General features: G+C 35.5%; 5 protein-coding genes across 6 annotated transcripts in view; 3 read left to right on the top strand and 2 right to left on the bottom strand.

The window, feature by feature from the left end:
* The window catches only part of LOC134841892 (dnaJ homolog subfamily B member 6-like), a 463,167-nt gene that overhangs the window by 21,640 nt on the left and 426,176 nt on the right, over nucleotides 1-15,351 (top strand). The gene's annotated exons all lie outside the window — the stretch shown is intronic.
* The window catches only part of LOC134841887 (E3 ubiquitin-protein ligase NEDD4-like), a 378,569-nt gene that overhangs the window by 21,641 nt on the left and 341,577 nt on the right, over nucleotides 1-15,351 (top strand). The gene's annotated exons all lie outside the window — the stretch shown is intronic.
* The window catches only part of LOC134841889 (leucine-rich repeat-containing protein 45-like), a 449,626-nt gene that overhangs the window by 147,987 nt on the left and 286,288 nt on the right, over nucleotides 1-15,351 (bottom strand). The window lies entirely within an intron of this gene.
* Nucleotides 1-15,351, top strand: part of LOC134841891 (endophilin-A-like) — a 259,814-nt gene that overhangs the window by 21,641 nt on the left and 222,822 nt on the right. The gene's annotated exons all lie outside the window — the stretch shown is intronic.
* The window catches only part of LOC134841636 (uncharacterized), a gene marked incomplete in the record, with an annotated part of 40,592 nt that continues 31,363 nt past the window's right edge, over nucleotides 6,123-15,351 (bottom strand). The window contains 7 exon segments of the mRNA XM_063857668.1: nucleotides 6,123-6,345; nucleotides 7,256-7,345; nucleotides 8,310-8,503; nucleotides 8,884-9,098; nucleotides 9,444-9,653; nucleotides 10,199-10,362; nucleotides 11,216-11,327. Coding sequence (XP_063713738.1) covers nucleotides 6,245-6,345; nucleotides 7,256-7,345; nucleotides 8,310-8,503; nucleotides 8,884-9,098; nucleotides 9,444-9,653; nucleotides 10,199-10,362; nucleotides 11,216-11,327 — 1,086 coding nt within the window.

Raw genomic sequence — 15,351 nt, 5'->3', positions numbered from 1 at the left:
TGATTGATAAATACCGTATGTATCAAAAGTATAAATACATCAAATTCCAGTTTTATCTAGCCTATATTTCTTGAAATGCCCAACGCTTTTTGTTTTTAACGCTATTTTTGTATTTAACGTTTCTTTTATTTAACGTATTGATACAAACTGTGTTTATCAATTAAACAGGATAGGATAAAAAACAATATGCCGCACAACAATTTTGGGGTAAAAGTTGGAAGCAAGCTACACAAAACTAAGACTGTTGAAATGACAAAAAAAAAATGGAAAAAGAATTCAGTTTTAAAAAATCATGATTTTCTCTACCTTTCTAAAAGAGAATCTGAGCATTTATTATGAAGCTTCTAAAATTTCTTGCCAGTAATTTTAAATCAAAAGATACGATCAGAAGTTGTAAAATACTATGATAGAATAAGTCGACCGAATTAAATACGACTTCCAAAAAGCTGCCAAATAACTAAAAAATGTCACTTTGCAAGATTTCGCATTTTCTGCTAAAATGGCAAGAACGCACCTGCCCAATGTAAATAGTTTTTTTTAACTCGCAGATTGATTTGAACTTAGCATAAATAAATTATAGCCTGAACAAATTATAAGAGTTTTCTGAAAAAAAACGGACCATGACCATCACACAAGTGATAAAGCACATCGTGCATTAAAAACAAAAGATCTGTAAAATACGTGTTTTGAGCCAGTATAATTCATGTGGTTTTCAGACTCATATAAAGGTCGCAATGATTTTTAGTTGTGCTTTTTTCAGAAAAAATCTTAGTTTTTTGAAGCTCTAATTTACTTTTTCGCGGCTGGAATTTTTATGTTTGCGTTGTCGCAACTGATGCGCAGCTCCGCATCGCCTCTATGTTAAGCTTTTCTTGTTATATCAATTTTCATCGTCATTAGAATTCCTGAATTATAATTAAACAAAATTCTCCTGTAGGGAGAAACTGGTCTGAACTTTTGATAGTCAGACTAAATTTAAGTTTACCATTTGGTTAGTGGATACGTAAGGAATGCCTCAGGTTCTAGTTCTACTTTTTGCAAAAAGCGTTTATGTTATCTTACCCGTCTACTTTTGCAATGTAACTCAAACATTTCATTTATTAAGAGTCGGTGAATGTAGTTTAAACTCTCATGTAGGTCCTAAGGATTTTTTTCGTTTACTTTTCTTTCAGGTTACTTTTCTTAAAGCTTGTGTGATATTACGAACTCACTTTTTTCCAACCCAATTCGCAAATATTAGTGCTCTTTTTGAAAGTGCTCTTTTATTGCAGTATGTGCATGATATCAATAACCAGCGATTAAGTACAGCAAAGGCTAAAGATATTAACACACACTATTGTATTACAAATAGCACTTTAGCTTCTAGTTGTTATGGTTCTGCAGCGTAGAGGTAGGGAAGGAGACCAGCAGCAAATAAAGAGGTTCAAACATCAGCAGGGTCGCATATTTTAAATGATCTATTTTGTATACTAGTTAAAATGCGTCCGCTCTATAAATTGAGGCATATTAGTTGGTAAATTTCTTTTCAAATTGACTGGTACTGCAAATGCGTCGTAATTGACGTGCGTCACTTAGCAATTATGTAGACTCATAATTGGCGTGCGTCACGTAAGAAATTTTGTAGACTCAAAGTTTAACTCGTTCAGTTTTTTCCCAGTAGCGTTGTCGGTCATATTTTTGCTTGTGTGTGCGAAGTGCAACTTCGCCTCTGTGTAAAATTTGTTCAAGCTCGAATTTGCTTTTTCGCGGTTTGACTTTCGATTTTGTTTTAAGTTCAGTTCCTTTGCTTTGTTGAAAGGAAGGCAAACTCCACTATCGAACAGCAAGAGAGTAAAGGTCACGAAAAGCGTGATCGGCTTCTAATTTCGAAATTGGAATTTACTTTTCACATTTCCCAGCGAAATAAAAGTGTTACTCATTGATCCAATTCTTCTAAAATTATTTTGAAAAATTGTCAATCATGAATTATTACAGAATTTTCTGTTGCTTTTTTCCAACTATCTATTGGCTATGTTTAACGAAAGTGGGGCTGCTTAGAGCAAATTAGCTGGTGTTCACTAGATGCTGGTTCAAATCCAGTAGTTAAGAGGTCTTGTTTTTAATGAATTTAGTGCTTTATCACTTGATAAGGCAGTGTAATGGTTTTTGTTTGGTTTTTTTTTCAGAATAGGTTTAAGTAGTTGTTCTCGCTATAAGTTATTTTAGTCATTTTAACAATCTTACCTTTGTGTAGCCTGCTTCCAGTTTTTACTGAATACTACTTGAGTGGCATATTGTTTTTATCTTATCCTTTTTGATTGATAAATACCGTATGTATCAAAAGTATAAATACATCAAATTCCAGTTTTATCTAGCCTATATTTCTTGAAATGCCCAACGCTTTTTGTTTTTAACGCTATTTTTGTATTTAACGTTTTTTTTATTTAACGTATTGATACAAACTATATTTATCAATTAAACAGGATAGGATAAAAAACAATATGCCGCACAACAATTTTGGGGTAAAAATTGGAAGCAAGCTACACAAAACTAAGACTGTTGAAATGACAAAAAAAACGGAAAAAGAATTCAGTTTTAAAAAATCATGATTTTCTCTACCTTTCTAAAAGAGAATCTGAGCATTTATTATGAAGCTTCTAAAATTTCTTGCCAGTAAATTTAAATCAAAAGATACGATCAGAAGTTGTAAAATAGTATGATAGAATAAGTCGACCGAATTAAATACGACTTCCAAAAAGCTGCCAAATAACTAAAAAAGGTCACTTTGCAAGATTTCGCATGTACTGCTAAAATTGCAAGAACGCACCTGCCCAATGTAAATAGTTTTTTTATCTCGCAGATTGATTTGAACTTAGCATAAATAAAATTATAGCCTGAACAAATTATAAGACTTTTCTGAAAAAAAAACGGACCATGACCATCACACAAGTGATAAAGCACATCGTGCATTAAAAACAAAAGATCTGTAAAATACGTGTTTTGAGCCAGTATAATTCATGTGGTTTTCAGACTCATATAAAGGTCGCAATGATTTTTTGTTGTGCTTTTTTCACAAAAAATCTTAGTTTTTTGAAGCTCTAATTTACTTTTTCGCGGCTGGAATTTTGATTTCTTTTTAAGTTCAATTCCTTTCCTTTGTTAAAATTCAGGCAAACTCCACTATCGAATAGCAAGAAAGTTATGTCACAAAATTGATCGACTTCTAATTTCGGAAATGGAATTAAATTATCAGATTTTCTGGCGAAAAAAAAATTATCTATTGATCCAGTTTTATCATATTGGTTATTTTAATCAGAAACTAGCAGTCGTTAATTGTTGTAGAAATTCAGAAAAATTTTAAGGCTCTCTATTTTTCTTTGAAATTTCAAAACCGATCATCATTTTTTGTAAACAATTCCGTATCTGTTTAGTTTTTGTCGGCGCATCTTCCTCAGAACGCACTTTTACTTTTCTTGATAAATAAGATATTTTAAACACTCGGAAAAACCATGCATAGCTTTTGTAATCGTGCTGATAATTGAGTTCCTTTTTTTGTTTCAGTTTTTCTCGCTTTAAAAGTTGCTTCGGCTGAAATTATTGTGCTTGTTATTTCGATTTAGCTGTACTATATAACTTTTTGAAAAAGTTCTATCATAAGAACCAGTGTTTGAAATCTTCCGCGCTTTTACTGCTTCATCCTAATTTTAGAAGAAAATTTTAGGCCATAGAAGTTTTCCAAATCGGAACTTTTGATAGTTTTTTGAAAGTTTTGATTTTTCTCTCAAACTAGCTTGCCAAATCGGATATAAAAGTTTGATACAAAATTTGCTGCGATTTTGTCTGCATAAAAGGCTAAGCCCTAATATTGGTAGAAAAACAATGTTTTGAATTTAAAAAAATTACTGTAGCATTGAACGTTTTTGGCATTTTTCTCGAAGCTCAACAATTACTTCCTCATTTTTTGTCTGCGTAATAGCCATCGGTAAAATTTTTTATTCTAATGCTTATTTAAGGCTGGAAAACAAATTTTGCGACAGGTTTTCATCCACCTTTGCGACAGGTGGATTTTTGTCCACTTTTGCGACAGGAGAATTTTCCGCAAAATGAATTTTTATCCACCATTTCTACTGGTGGATTTTTGTTTGAAACATGCGCATAAAAACTCTGGCTTGCTAGAATTATTTTATGGCATTGCAGCTTTATCACTCGGTAGCCTTTGTCTCATTTCCGTTCATCTAGCTGCCATGTTATGTTTTTGATGCATCGCAGTTGTTTCAAAGCTCGGCGCTGCCTTTGAGTAAAATTATGACTTGGTCTGAACTGAGCATTTTTTGCTACTTGGTCAGCAACCGGTTGTCCTTGCTAAAATATGTTTAGAAGTTAGCCTAGATTACGGTTATTTAGTTTGATGTTTCATGGTTTTATACAAGCAGTAGTTGTGACATGCATTGTTTACATGCAATTTTGTAATATTTGTCGTGCCTTTGGTTACTACCGAGAAACTTACATGATGAATATGATCCCTTCTTACTTACATTTTTTTAGCCGATCGTAGTGTGATATTTTAAGACCACTTTTTTCCAGCCTATATCGCACTTATTGGTGTAATTTTGAGGGTTCCTTTTTCTCAAAAGTGGTGAAACGACCGATGCAAAGACTGGTTACTCCCCTGGCTTCAATGCAAAGACTTCAATCATGAAAACCAGTGTTTGAAATCTTCCGCGCATTTACTGCTTCATCCTAATTTTAGAAGAGAATTTTAGGCCATAGAAATTTTCCAATTCGGAACTTTTGATAGTTTTTTGAAAGTTTTGACTTTTCTCTCAAACTACCCTGCCAAATCTGATTTAAAGAGTTTGATGAAAAATTTGCTGCAATTTTGTCTGTATAAAAGGCTAAGCGCTAATATTGGTAGAAAAGCAAAAGTCAATTTTTTCTTAAACTTTGTTCACTTCTGCAAACTTTTTGGTTTTCTGGAGAATGGTGCCCAATCTGAGATGACGGGTTCAAACGAAGAACAAGTTGCAGGTTTATCTCCTGCATAAAAGGATTTTTCTAATTGTTGGAAGCAATCAGCTATTGATTTCTAGGCATTTTTATTTGACATTTGACATTTTCATCTATTTTTTGGAATTCGTTAAAAAAATTATAGCCAAATGTTCAATTAGACTAGGTAACCTAATAGAAAATTGCGGGTTCAATTGAAGAATGATGCAATTGAAATCTCTTTTCATAGCATCTAATCTCTTTTTTTGCAGAAAATTTAGGTTGGACTGAGCAAAAGTCCATGTTTTGAAATTTGGAGTTACTTTGGTTTTTTCGAAAACCACGATGTCAGAAAGGTTCAATCAAAAAAACAAAACTTTCCTTCTTGTCATTCTTGCGGTTTTCCTGACGTAAGTGAATTATCCCAATTTTGCTTAGCAATCCGGAATTGTTTAAAGAATTATTTGACGCATCGACCCATTTTTTGGACTGCGATTCAAATAGCAAAAAGGACCGCTCCTATTCTGAAGTTAGGAAAACAATCGAATTGAGATGTTCTAATGATGTCCCGTGCTCAAGCGCTTTCTCGGTGCTTTCGGCAGGGAATCACCTATGAACGTTGTAAATGTCCAATTTGTGAAAAAAAATGTCTAATTCGACACATTTTGAAAAATTACGCATTACCTTTTGCATCTACATTTTCGTGAAATTTATCAAACAGATACCTGCAGTTTTAGCTGAGTCCTTTGTTTTTTGTTGTTTCAAGCGACCATGAAGCAGATGCGAGAAAACTGATGTTCTAATCTACAGGTCGGAGGTTCAATTCCGGCACATTAAATTGGCTATAATTTTATGTGGTGGTACTGACTAGCCTTGGCAAAGTAATAGCAACTGTAGCTGCTTCATTGATAGCTGGTGTAGATAAATTTTTAATCGATCTTGGCGCAGATGCAAGAAGGTGAAATTCTTAACCTTCTGGTCAGAGGATCGGTTACGGCTCATAACAAAAAAGTTTTTTTTAGGCTTTTTTCCATTCTTTGTTTTTGGCTTTTCAGCTGATTTTTTCCGTTTTTTTTTGTGCTAGCGACATGCAGTTTTGCATCTGTGTCCATGGTTCAACATATAATTAAAAATAGATTGTATTAAATTCTCCTGCATTTACAATAATCAATCAATCAATAGTTTAAGCAAATAGAACAATAATCGATCAACCTATTGTTTTTGCAAATAGATTTTTCAGTTTAATTTTATTTTGCTTTAATAAATAGATCAATTTTTTTTATTTGCGGGGTTTCTTGACCTGCTGTTGATAAAACTCAATCTCGGAGTCCAGACTCTGGATGTCTTTGAGGAGTCTCTGGTTGATCTGGGCTAGCTCGTCTAAACAACGAAACACCAATTGGTACAGTAAGCTAACAACTAGAATTCTCTGTTTTTTCTTCTTGTGCTCATTTTAAACCTTCTGTTGGCTATGCTTCATTGTTGAACGGTAATTCTCACAAGCTTCCAGCTGATTTGTCGCCAACGTGTTACTAACCCTCTTTGATACATTTAAATTTTAACGGCTAATTCTCTCAAAATTTCCTGATTATCGTAATTGTTCGGACTTTCAAAGAAAGTGACACAATATTGGGTCTGTTTTTTTTTTTTAGACAAATTTCCGATAATTAGAAAGCCAATTTTACAATTTTTTTGAACAAAAATATCAATGCCCTGAGCCATTTAAAAAGATATTGCATCTTCGATGATTTTTTTTATTTCGGTAAGACTATGTGGATTCATTTTGTCCCTTTGTGATTTTAAAAAAATCGTTAGATTTTGTTCTATCTTTAACGCTTGAACAGTTTTATTAATACGTAACAAGCTCACAGTATGTGGGTGAACTATTTTCAAACAACTTTTGTCAAAGTGAGTTGTGAAAAATGATTCTTTTAGCGAATTCGTTGCGAAAAAGGATCTGTCATATTGTTGCTTTAATAGTGTATGCGAAGTGCAGCTTAACCTCTGCCGGAAGGTTTTTTTAAAACTCCATTGTTGAGCTTTGAAAGCCCGACTGCTTTTGCAGGTGACTATAATGTTTGGTTAAACTATCAGAGACCAATAAAAGGGCAGCGGAACATTCAGGGTTTTGCCCTGATACGAGCAGCCTTGTTACTTATTAGGACACCGCATGAAGTTTCTGTGATGTAATTGAAATGCGGGTTTTTATAAAACTTTTACCCTGGGCGATAACTCATTCCCCCTTTTTGGTAATGGTCGATACTAAAAATTATAAAATGAAATTACACACTTGTTTCTGAGTTCTGTTGGGATCCTCTCGCATTCTGACTTTGGGATAAGGTCTTTCTGGGGGAGCCGTTACTCTGCTGCGCAAAGTTACCTAAAAACAACTATTATATTATCGAAATCATGCAGTATTAAATAGATCAGGGCCCTCAATTGAAGATAATCGTTAAGTTAGCAAGACTAAGCACCCTTAGTTACCAAAATAATTCACTGATATTTGGTTAAACATCGGTTTTTCAAATAGCATATTTAGTTGCTTTTTTTTTCAATCATCTTTTCGTGTGACTTTTTAGTAACTAATTATACCTGAGACTGCCAAGTTTTTTTTCAAAAGTTACAGTGACTAGACAAAAACGAGCAAAAATTAAGCTAAGTTTGTTGTCTTTAATTGACCTAAATCGAATACACGATAGTTCGAGAAGCAATAGTCACTATATTAGTTTCAAGTACGGTTTGAAGAATTCACTATTTGTTAAAACAATAACATTTTTTATTTGAAATAATTCCTGAACCTACTAATGGTTTTTTCTCACTAAAATGAGAACTTTCTTAATGATTGCAAGGGTGGATCAACGGTTTTTTAAGGGCAGTGGACTTTTAAACAGTTTTCAATTGCCAATGGTCACAATGGAAGTCCAGTAAAAAAAACGCTCGCGTCATCATTACGAGGCCAAACTGTGCATTCTGTGCATTGTAAGCGGATTCCGCAACAGATCAAAATCAGATTTGTCACGGAATCCGCAACCTTGCTACTTTTCTTTGATCTTCTTAGCTCTTTTGGATTCCGCAAACAAATACCTAAAACACTGTACCTTTTAAATTTGCTCCAAAAACTTGCTCCGTATTTGCGTTATCCAGAACAGTTTGTGGAATCCACAAATAAATAAAAAGACCGGTGTATAGTTGAATTGAGCTATTGCGGAATCCGCAACTGTAAGCCGAGTCCGCAAATTGTAAGTGGAATCCCCCCCTAAAACAACCCCCCCCCCCCACTAAATTTGACCGTGCAATGGTGCATATTTCTTTTATACTGAGAATGTTCTTTTGCTTTATCATACCATTGCTCTGTTTGGTTCTGCTGTTCTGCACTGAAGGTGCGGCAGTGGCACCGTTGCTTCCTGCTCCCATTCTGTTGTTCATCTTATGTCTTCTAGAATGTTCTGACTGCTGCTGCTCGTCTTCTGAGAACACTCCTGAGTCCCAGTTGCGCTCTCCCTTCTGCTGATTTGCCCCACCTCGCGCTTTTGAAGCCCTTAAGTGAAAGTCGCCATTTGAGAGTCAATTTGTATCCTAAGCTTCTATCTTTTTTTTGGGTTTCTCGTCATTTATTCATTAAATCTAATCTGTGACTACAACGCGAGAGAAACTAGCTACGACAAGTTTTTTTTAAATGATTTTATCACGTTGATGACTTGATGGAGAAGTCTTCCAAGTTTTTTAGACAGTGTTTATTTGACGCTGACGGGCTACAATTTGCAACACGCGACAATTCGCCACAAGGAATTGGCGGCAAGTAGCGACCCCTTGCTCCGCTGCTCTTACATCCGACTCAATTGGTATTCTTTGCTTGAATCAATATTCGCTTCTTGCCGCTTTAGAAATGGTTGCCTCACGGATTTATAGATAGGATACCTGAATGAGCCTGGGTGATTAGTCACTGATTGGGGACTTTTCCCGCCTGTGGCATAGGACGACTGCTGGGATGATGTGGATGTGGTCGCCTGTTGTCGTTGAGAGGAGGGGAGTTTTCTCTCGGGTGATTTGCTGCTCAATTTGGCCACAGTAGAGCGGGGACTGGTGAGACCATTGGGCACTCCTTTGTTCGATACCACGGGAGGCAGACCCCCCTAAAATATGTCAGCAGAGATAGAACAAGTTTGTCACATGGTTTCATGGTTTTGAAGACAAAAAGTATCCGAATACTTTAAATGCAAGTGATCCGCTAAGGTTTTTGATGAAATTCTTAAAATTGTATTTTTTTAAGTTTCGGGCTATGAGTTAACCAATTTTTAAATATAGAATTATAAATTTTCAACGCTTACTGTATCCTTAAACTCGTCTCAGAAAAACACCGGTTAAATTCCAACAAAACACAGAATCTTGAACAAATTTGTTTTCATAAAGAATTCAAAAAGCCAAAAATCGGGAAGAAACGTTGCAACAAATGCAGAAAAATCAGAGAAAAAAGTTACATTTTTTCTTGTTGTCTGTTGGTTCTGGTTGAGGAGACCCGCCATGGCTGGTTTGTGAAGCGAGGCATGATTACTGTTACTATTGGAATTACTTCCCCTGTTGGTACTGCTGCTGCTGCCATTGCTGTTCATGTTGTTCTGCAGGGCCACGAAGACAGCCTCGAACTGTTCTAACTTCTTAACAAGACGCATGTTTTCTTGTGCCAAGTCCTAAAACGTAGTAGCCTTGCAAACAATTACACGCGATATTAGTTTTAAACTGATTGGCTGGAACGCAGCATGTGTTCTTAAAAAGCAGACAGCCTATAACTTTAACGTTAAGTTGTCAAAAGAAAACGAAAGTCTTTGAAAAAAAAGTACCAAGTTAGCCGCCCTAAAAAAAGACAGAACGAAAAAAAAGTTAAGACGCTTTCTCCACGAGGGAAAAGACCAACATATGAACTTTCAGCTCATCACTGGGGAGAACTGCTGTTGTGCCCCTGCTTAAAAACTACATGTACTCTTTTGGTTATTCTCGACCATGATGGTTGAACCGTATTGGTTGAAACAATCAAACCTGCAGTGCATCCTAATGAGATTCATTTTGGCGATGTAGCTGGCAAAAATCAAAATCCTACTTTTTTTTGGCTAAATCCCCCTTTATTTCCTAAATATCGATGATCAAGTCTTGCTCAGGGTGGGGCTAGCGGAAACAGAAGTAGTAGTAGTAGTAGTTCTGAATGATGTAGGGTGAGCACGAAATAAAATTGTGCTACCTGCAGTTGGTGTGTGGCCTTGTCCCGACTGTGGGTGAGTTCTGTGGCGTCTCTGCGCAACTGCTCGTTCTCTATCATGTATGCCTGCACCATCTCATACAGACTCGCACTCTCGTCCCCCTCCTGCTCACTCAACTTCAGACGCGCACTCTTCAGCGCCAACTCTATTCAATAGTTTTCATAAATGAGTGGATAGGCTTAAAACTATATCACCCTCGTTTATTCTCACTCGCAGAAAATTAAGGCGAAAAACCAAAGGAAAAAAAGGTTAAAATAAGAACCAGAAAAAGCCTTGGGTAAATCGGTTTGAATTTTCTATCGAAGCAAAATAGAAAAAATTAGAAAAATTTTAGGGTCAGTCAGCCTGAAATGGAAAATAGTACAAAAAGGGATCCTTTAGGTCGGCAGAGGCCGAATAACTGAGGGGGGGGGGGGGGGGGGCGGCGGAGGGAAGAAGGAACGTGTTTGAACCGAAGTCGTTTCTTTGAACCGTTAAACGTGTTCGCGCAGCCGAAAATTTGCGGAAGTGCTTCCCACTTTTGGTGAAACTCATTGCAAAAAATCCTTTGGTGAAATCAGTAAAGTTTGCAATATTTTTAGCAGGTTATCCCTCTCCCTTTTCCTTTAATTTATAAATCTCTCGACTCGACGACGTCATTCTGCTAAAATTACTGAAAATTATTGACGACGTCATTCTATTAATTCCACCATATAATTAGCTTTTTATTTCCTTGATTTGATTGAAAATTCAAAGGCGGTCAATATTTCTGAAGCAAACTAAGTTTTCTGTTCAAATATACAATTGAGGACACTTTTTCATCCCCCCCCCACTCCATCTCAAATCTGGTTCTGCTGAAGACTGTAACTCGACATGGTTCTGCTGTAGGCCACTCAATACCTCTATTTTGGAACAGTTTTTATTGTTTGTTTTATTTTTACCTATTTCAAGAGTAACAACACATTAGATGATAGGTTAAAAAGGAAAATTGCCCTCCAAGTTATGTGTTGTGAGCTCACGTGTGATGGTCTGTTCTTTGGGCAGGTCAATCTGGGATCTGAGGTACTCGTTTTCTCCTCTCAGGGCCCCCACCTCCCTTCTCAGAGACACGATCTCTTTCTCACGCGGATCCTAAACAGACTCACGCTGCACACATTGCAACTCCTAATCCCAGTGCATATAAATTCTTGTAGGATTCCCAAAAAACTGTTCATTTCCGACCTCTAATTTCGACTTGTCTCAAAACAGGTTTGCTCCAAATAATTTTCATTAAAAATCGGGTATTTTTGCCTGGAAATATTTAAAGCATCTGAAAGCCAGATTTCAGTCGAAGACAACTGCATCGAAACTGAGTTAACACGGTCATACAAATTAAGAATTTTAAAAATGAATCCAAAAAATTTTTGATCACTAATCTATTTCAACCAGTTTAGTCAAAAAGTTGTGAAAAAGGTTGTGAAAAACATCATCTCCAAAAAACTTTCTCCCTATATCAGTAAAACATCATGATTATATATTCGATTTTCAAAATAAATTGGCAAAAAAACGTAGCGTGTCGTGAAAAAAAATCACAAGACCGATTATAACAGTGCCGGCCCTATTGTTTAATCAGTCTATCATGTGTTACTAACTAGTTAAGAGTAATGATTAATAGCTAGTTTCTCTTGTTAAAATACTGAACATATACTTGTGCAACACCGTAAAAAATCTAGTCCAAAAACAGGTTACCACATTACAACATATGACAGACAAGCATATTGATTTGAACAACTATGTGTTCACATTTCTTTTTCATCTCCCGCAGGCATCGACAACTTTGGAACAAAATTTGTTTTCATACTAAAAGCAAAAAGAAGCTCTTTTGAAAAATTTTTGATAATTTAAAGACGTTTAATTGAAGCAGTCTTGCAAAATCTTCCCTTTCTCTAGAAGATTTCAGATTCACAGATGATTTTGAAAACCTGTTGCCATGATTTGTGTTGGATAAAGAAAAAAGTTATTAAGACGCGGCGCGCTAACACGGCTTTGGGGGATGTTAACTTGTTCCAGATGATCTCTTCAGCGCAAAGTAGATGCAAGCGGGTCGGCAATTTGCTGCAAGGCAATTTAAATGATTTGAATAACTTAGTCCAAACAGTTTGTAATGCTGAGCAATCAAATCACTATACTTTTCTGCTTAAGTGAATCGATATAGAACGTTTCACGTAACTGCTAAGGCGATACGTAACAAGAATGCTCGTAACAGGGTGAAGCCCTAAATTTTCAGACTGCTTCTGAATGCCGATGTAGTAATTTTCGCTTTGAAAAAAATGACAAGGTTAAAAAAATCAAAATGCTTTCAAATTGACAGAGTGATAAGTACAGAGTGAAAAGTGCCCGTATCAGGCCAAAACCTTGATGTTCCAGCTGCCTTTAAGAGTTTGTGGAGGGTTTGTTTAAGAAATTGATCACTTTTTCAAAAAAAAAACTGATAAAATGAGATTTCTTTTTGAAAAAAACACCACCCACACACCATGTAAAGTTTAAAGTGATAGATTTTACTACTAGTAACGCCAGACTTATGACAAATAGCCTGCTTCAACCAATATGGAATGATATCTGAGACGGATTAAATCTCCGCTTGCGTTTTAATAGCGAGAAAGATATCGCGTGTTAATCATCTCAAATTGGCCATATTGGCAATCTGACAATCCCTTTACTTTGCAAAAAAAAATATTTCCAACAATATTGTTTTGCAAAGTTTAAAAAATGTCAACAATGGCTAATCAAAAAGTCGAAATTTCTCTGGAGAAAAAACCACCACTAGCACAAAATTTTCGTCACTTGCTTCGAAAGTCGGAACCATTGCTCTCGGAATTCAATTGTCCGGTACTCCATAACGTTAGCATCTATTGGCTTGCGTATCTAGCCTACACTGCCAATAGAGCTCCGAATGGTTCATGAGAAAACAACTCAATTGGCAACAAAATTTACTAATAAGTGGACTGCAATCAAATACAATGCTAGACGAAAGAAGAAAGAAAGAAAGAAAGAAAGAAAGAAAGAAAGAAAGAAAGAAAGTTATTTCTCCAAATCATTTCAAAGTAAGAAACTTCAACAAAAATTACAGCAAGAATTTACTAGCATCTTATTTTATGAAAAAAGACTCGAAGAGGACAGACAAGGGGATTAATGTCCACTTTACACTCTACCCTTAGTCTGTTTGATATGATTCTTCATTGTAATGTCAACAAAATGACGGAGAAAAAAATTATATTTTTTCATACTTAATTTGCAAAAAAAGGACTCAAGAAAACTACTATTTGATGATGGCACCACCAGGCAAATCTGTATTGAGCTCGCAACACCTACAAGGAGGAATGAACCAGAGTTGAAGTAAAACTCATCATAGTTTGCCTGGTTGAACAAGCTAACAAAAGTTTTTCTAAAGGTACACACATGAAGTGTTTTCTTTTTCGCTGTTACATTTTTCGTTCACTCAGAAACTTTTCAAGACATATAGGCAAAGAGAAGTTTCATGCACAATCTTAAGTTGTAGCTGTCAGAGGATTTATGACAGAACAAGCCAGAATTAAACAAGAAAAGAAAAAACAGGAAATGGATCAATGTACACTTATGCAGAACTTAGTAATGTGGTTTCTAACACACAATTTAAATTTTTGTGTAGGTTCATTGTTTTTAAATATTCGAATTCAAAGAAAAAATTTCCCTGTTGTTGAATATGTATCTGTCTTTGATATCGTGATTGCATTTCTTAACTTTTTCTTGAATTAATGATTCTGAATGTTCAGATAGAACTCCGATGTTCCTGAAAAGGTTATTAAGGTGGTCACCTCATATTCTCAAAGAGTGTTTCTCATGATTGCGTTTGCAAAAAATCAATTTCAACATTTTGCTTAAAGAACGCCTGGTCATCAGCGCAGAGTGTTCAAATGAAAACATATCGTTCAAAAACAATTCTGAGTCAAGCTCATTTTTTGAGCGCAAGGCAAATTTCAGTAGCTCATATACATGTAGTTCATAAATAATTAGTAAACCATTTCGCATGAAAAGTTCTTTAGACGTATCGCTTCGCTGTCTGGAGTGTATGAATTTTAGAAATTTTTTCTGCAGCAGATAAATTGGCTTCACTTTAGAAAAATTACAGCATTCCTAGATGAGGATTCCTAATACTGCCTCTATCTTTTTCTCATATTAGATATTAGATTCGTCAAAACTAATGTTTCTAGACTTTTGAACTTTGAGTTTTCCTTCGTTCTCAATTCCTATCAGATAACCTTTACTACTCTCCGATGTCCTCAAGAAAATTCCACTCTTACAATTTTTGTCTATTTTTTTGCGAAACCGTTTTACCGCAACACTATACGCTACACATCCAAAAGTTTTCACAAAATTAAGGTTGGTTTTTTCTCCAAACATAGACTCCCAGGGTGATTTGCCTATAACAGAAGGAAAGCAAATATTTTTGAGATTGGTAGCATGTTAAGAGCATAAGGCCAATAATTTTCGATAAATTGGTAACGAAAATCATTGCAGCGAGTCAATAGAGTAATCGTTCCCCGCACACTTTCTGTCTTTCCAATCCCTTGCGGGGTATAAGGAGTCGACGTTTTCAGTCTTATTTTCTGTTTTCCTACAAATTAATTCAAGTTCCTGACCAATTTACTCTCCTGAGCTATCTGAAGCTAAAGTCTGAGGTACTCCTATGTATGCTTTGAAATTTTGCAACTTTTTTTCTGCGTAATCTCTCGTCTTCAAAAAATATATTTTTAGATATTCAAAAAAACTATCCACGAAACCTAAAGCATATCTATGACCATCCTCTGCTATTGGTATGATAGGATCTTAAGTATATTTGTGAACAATATCTAGTGTCCTGGTTGCTCTGGTGTAGCAATCTTTCAAGACTGGTTTTTTTTGCTTTATTCAATTCACAAGTTTCACAATTCTCAATTTTGAAATGGTTCAACTTCATGCATACAACATGTTGCTCTAAATGAAGTTAAATTTTGTAAATATTATGACCATTCCTCTAATGACGCTGTTTCAATGTGCTAATCACAGAACACTCGTCTTTTTCCACAAAAGCGTTCCTTAAAAATACACCCTTTTTATCTCTTAATCGATAAACTGAACCATTTCCTTGAGGAACAAG

This window comes from Symsagittifera roscoffensis, chromosome 3, assembly GCF_963678635.1.
Source record: "Symsagittifera roscoffensis chromosome 3, txSymRosc1.1, whole genome shotgun sequence".
NCBI classification, from domain to species: Eukaryota; Metazoa; Xenacoelomorpha; order Acoela; family Convolutidae; genus Symsagittifera; species Symsagittifera roscoffensis.
The sequence above is the reverse complement of the archived record's forward strand: the minus strand, read 5'-3'. Positions and strand labels throughout refer to the sequence as shown.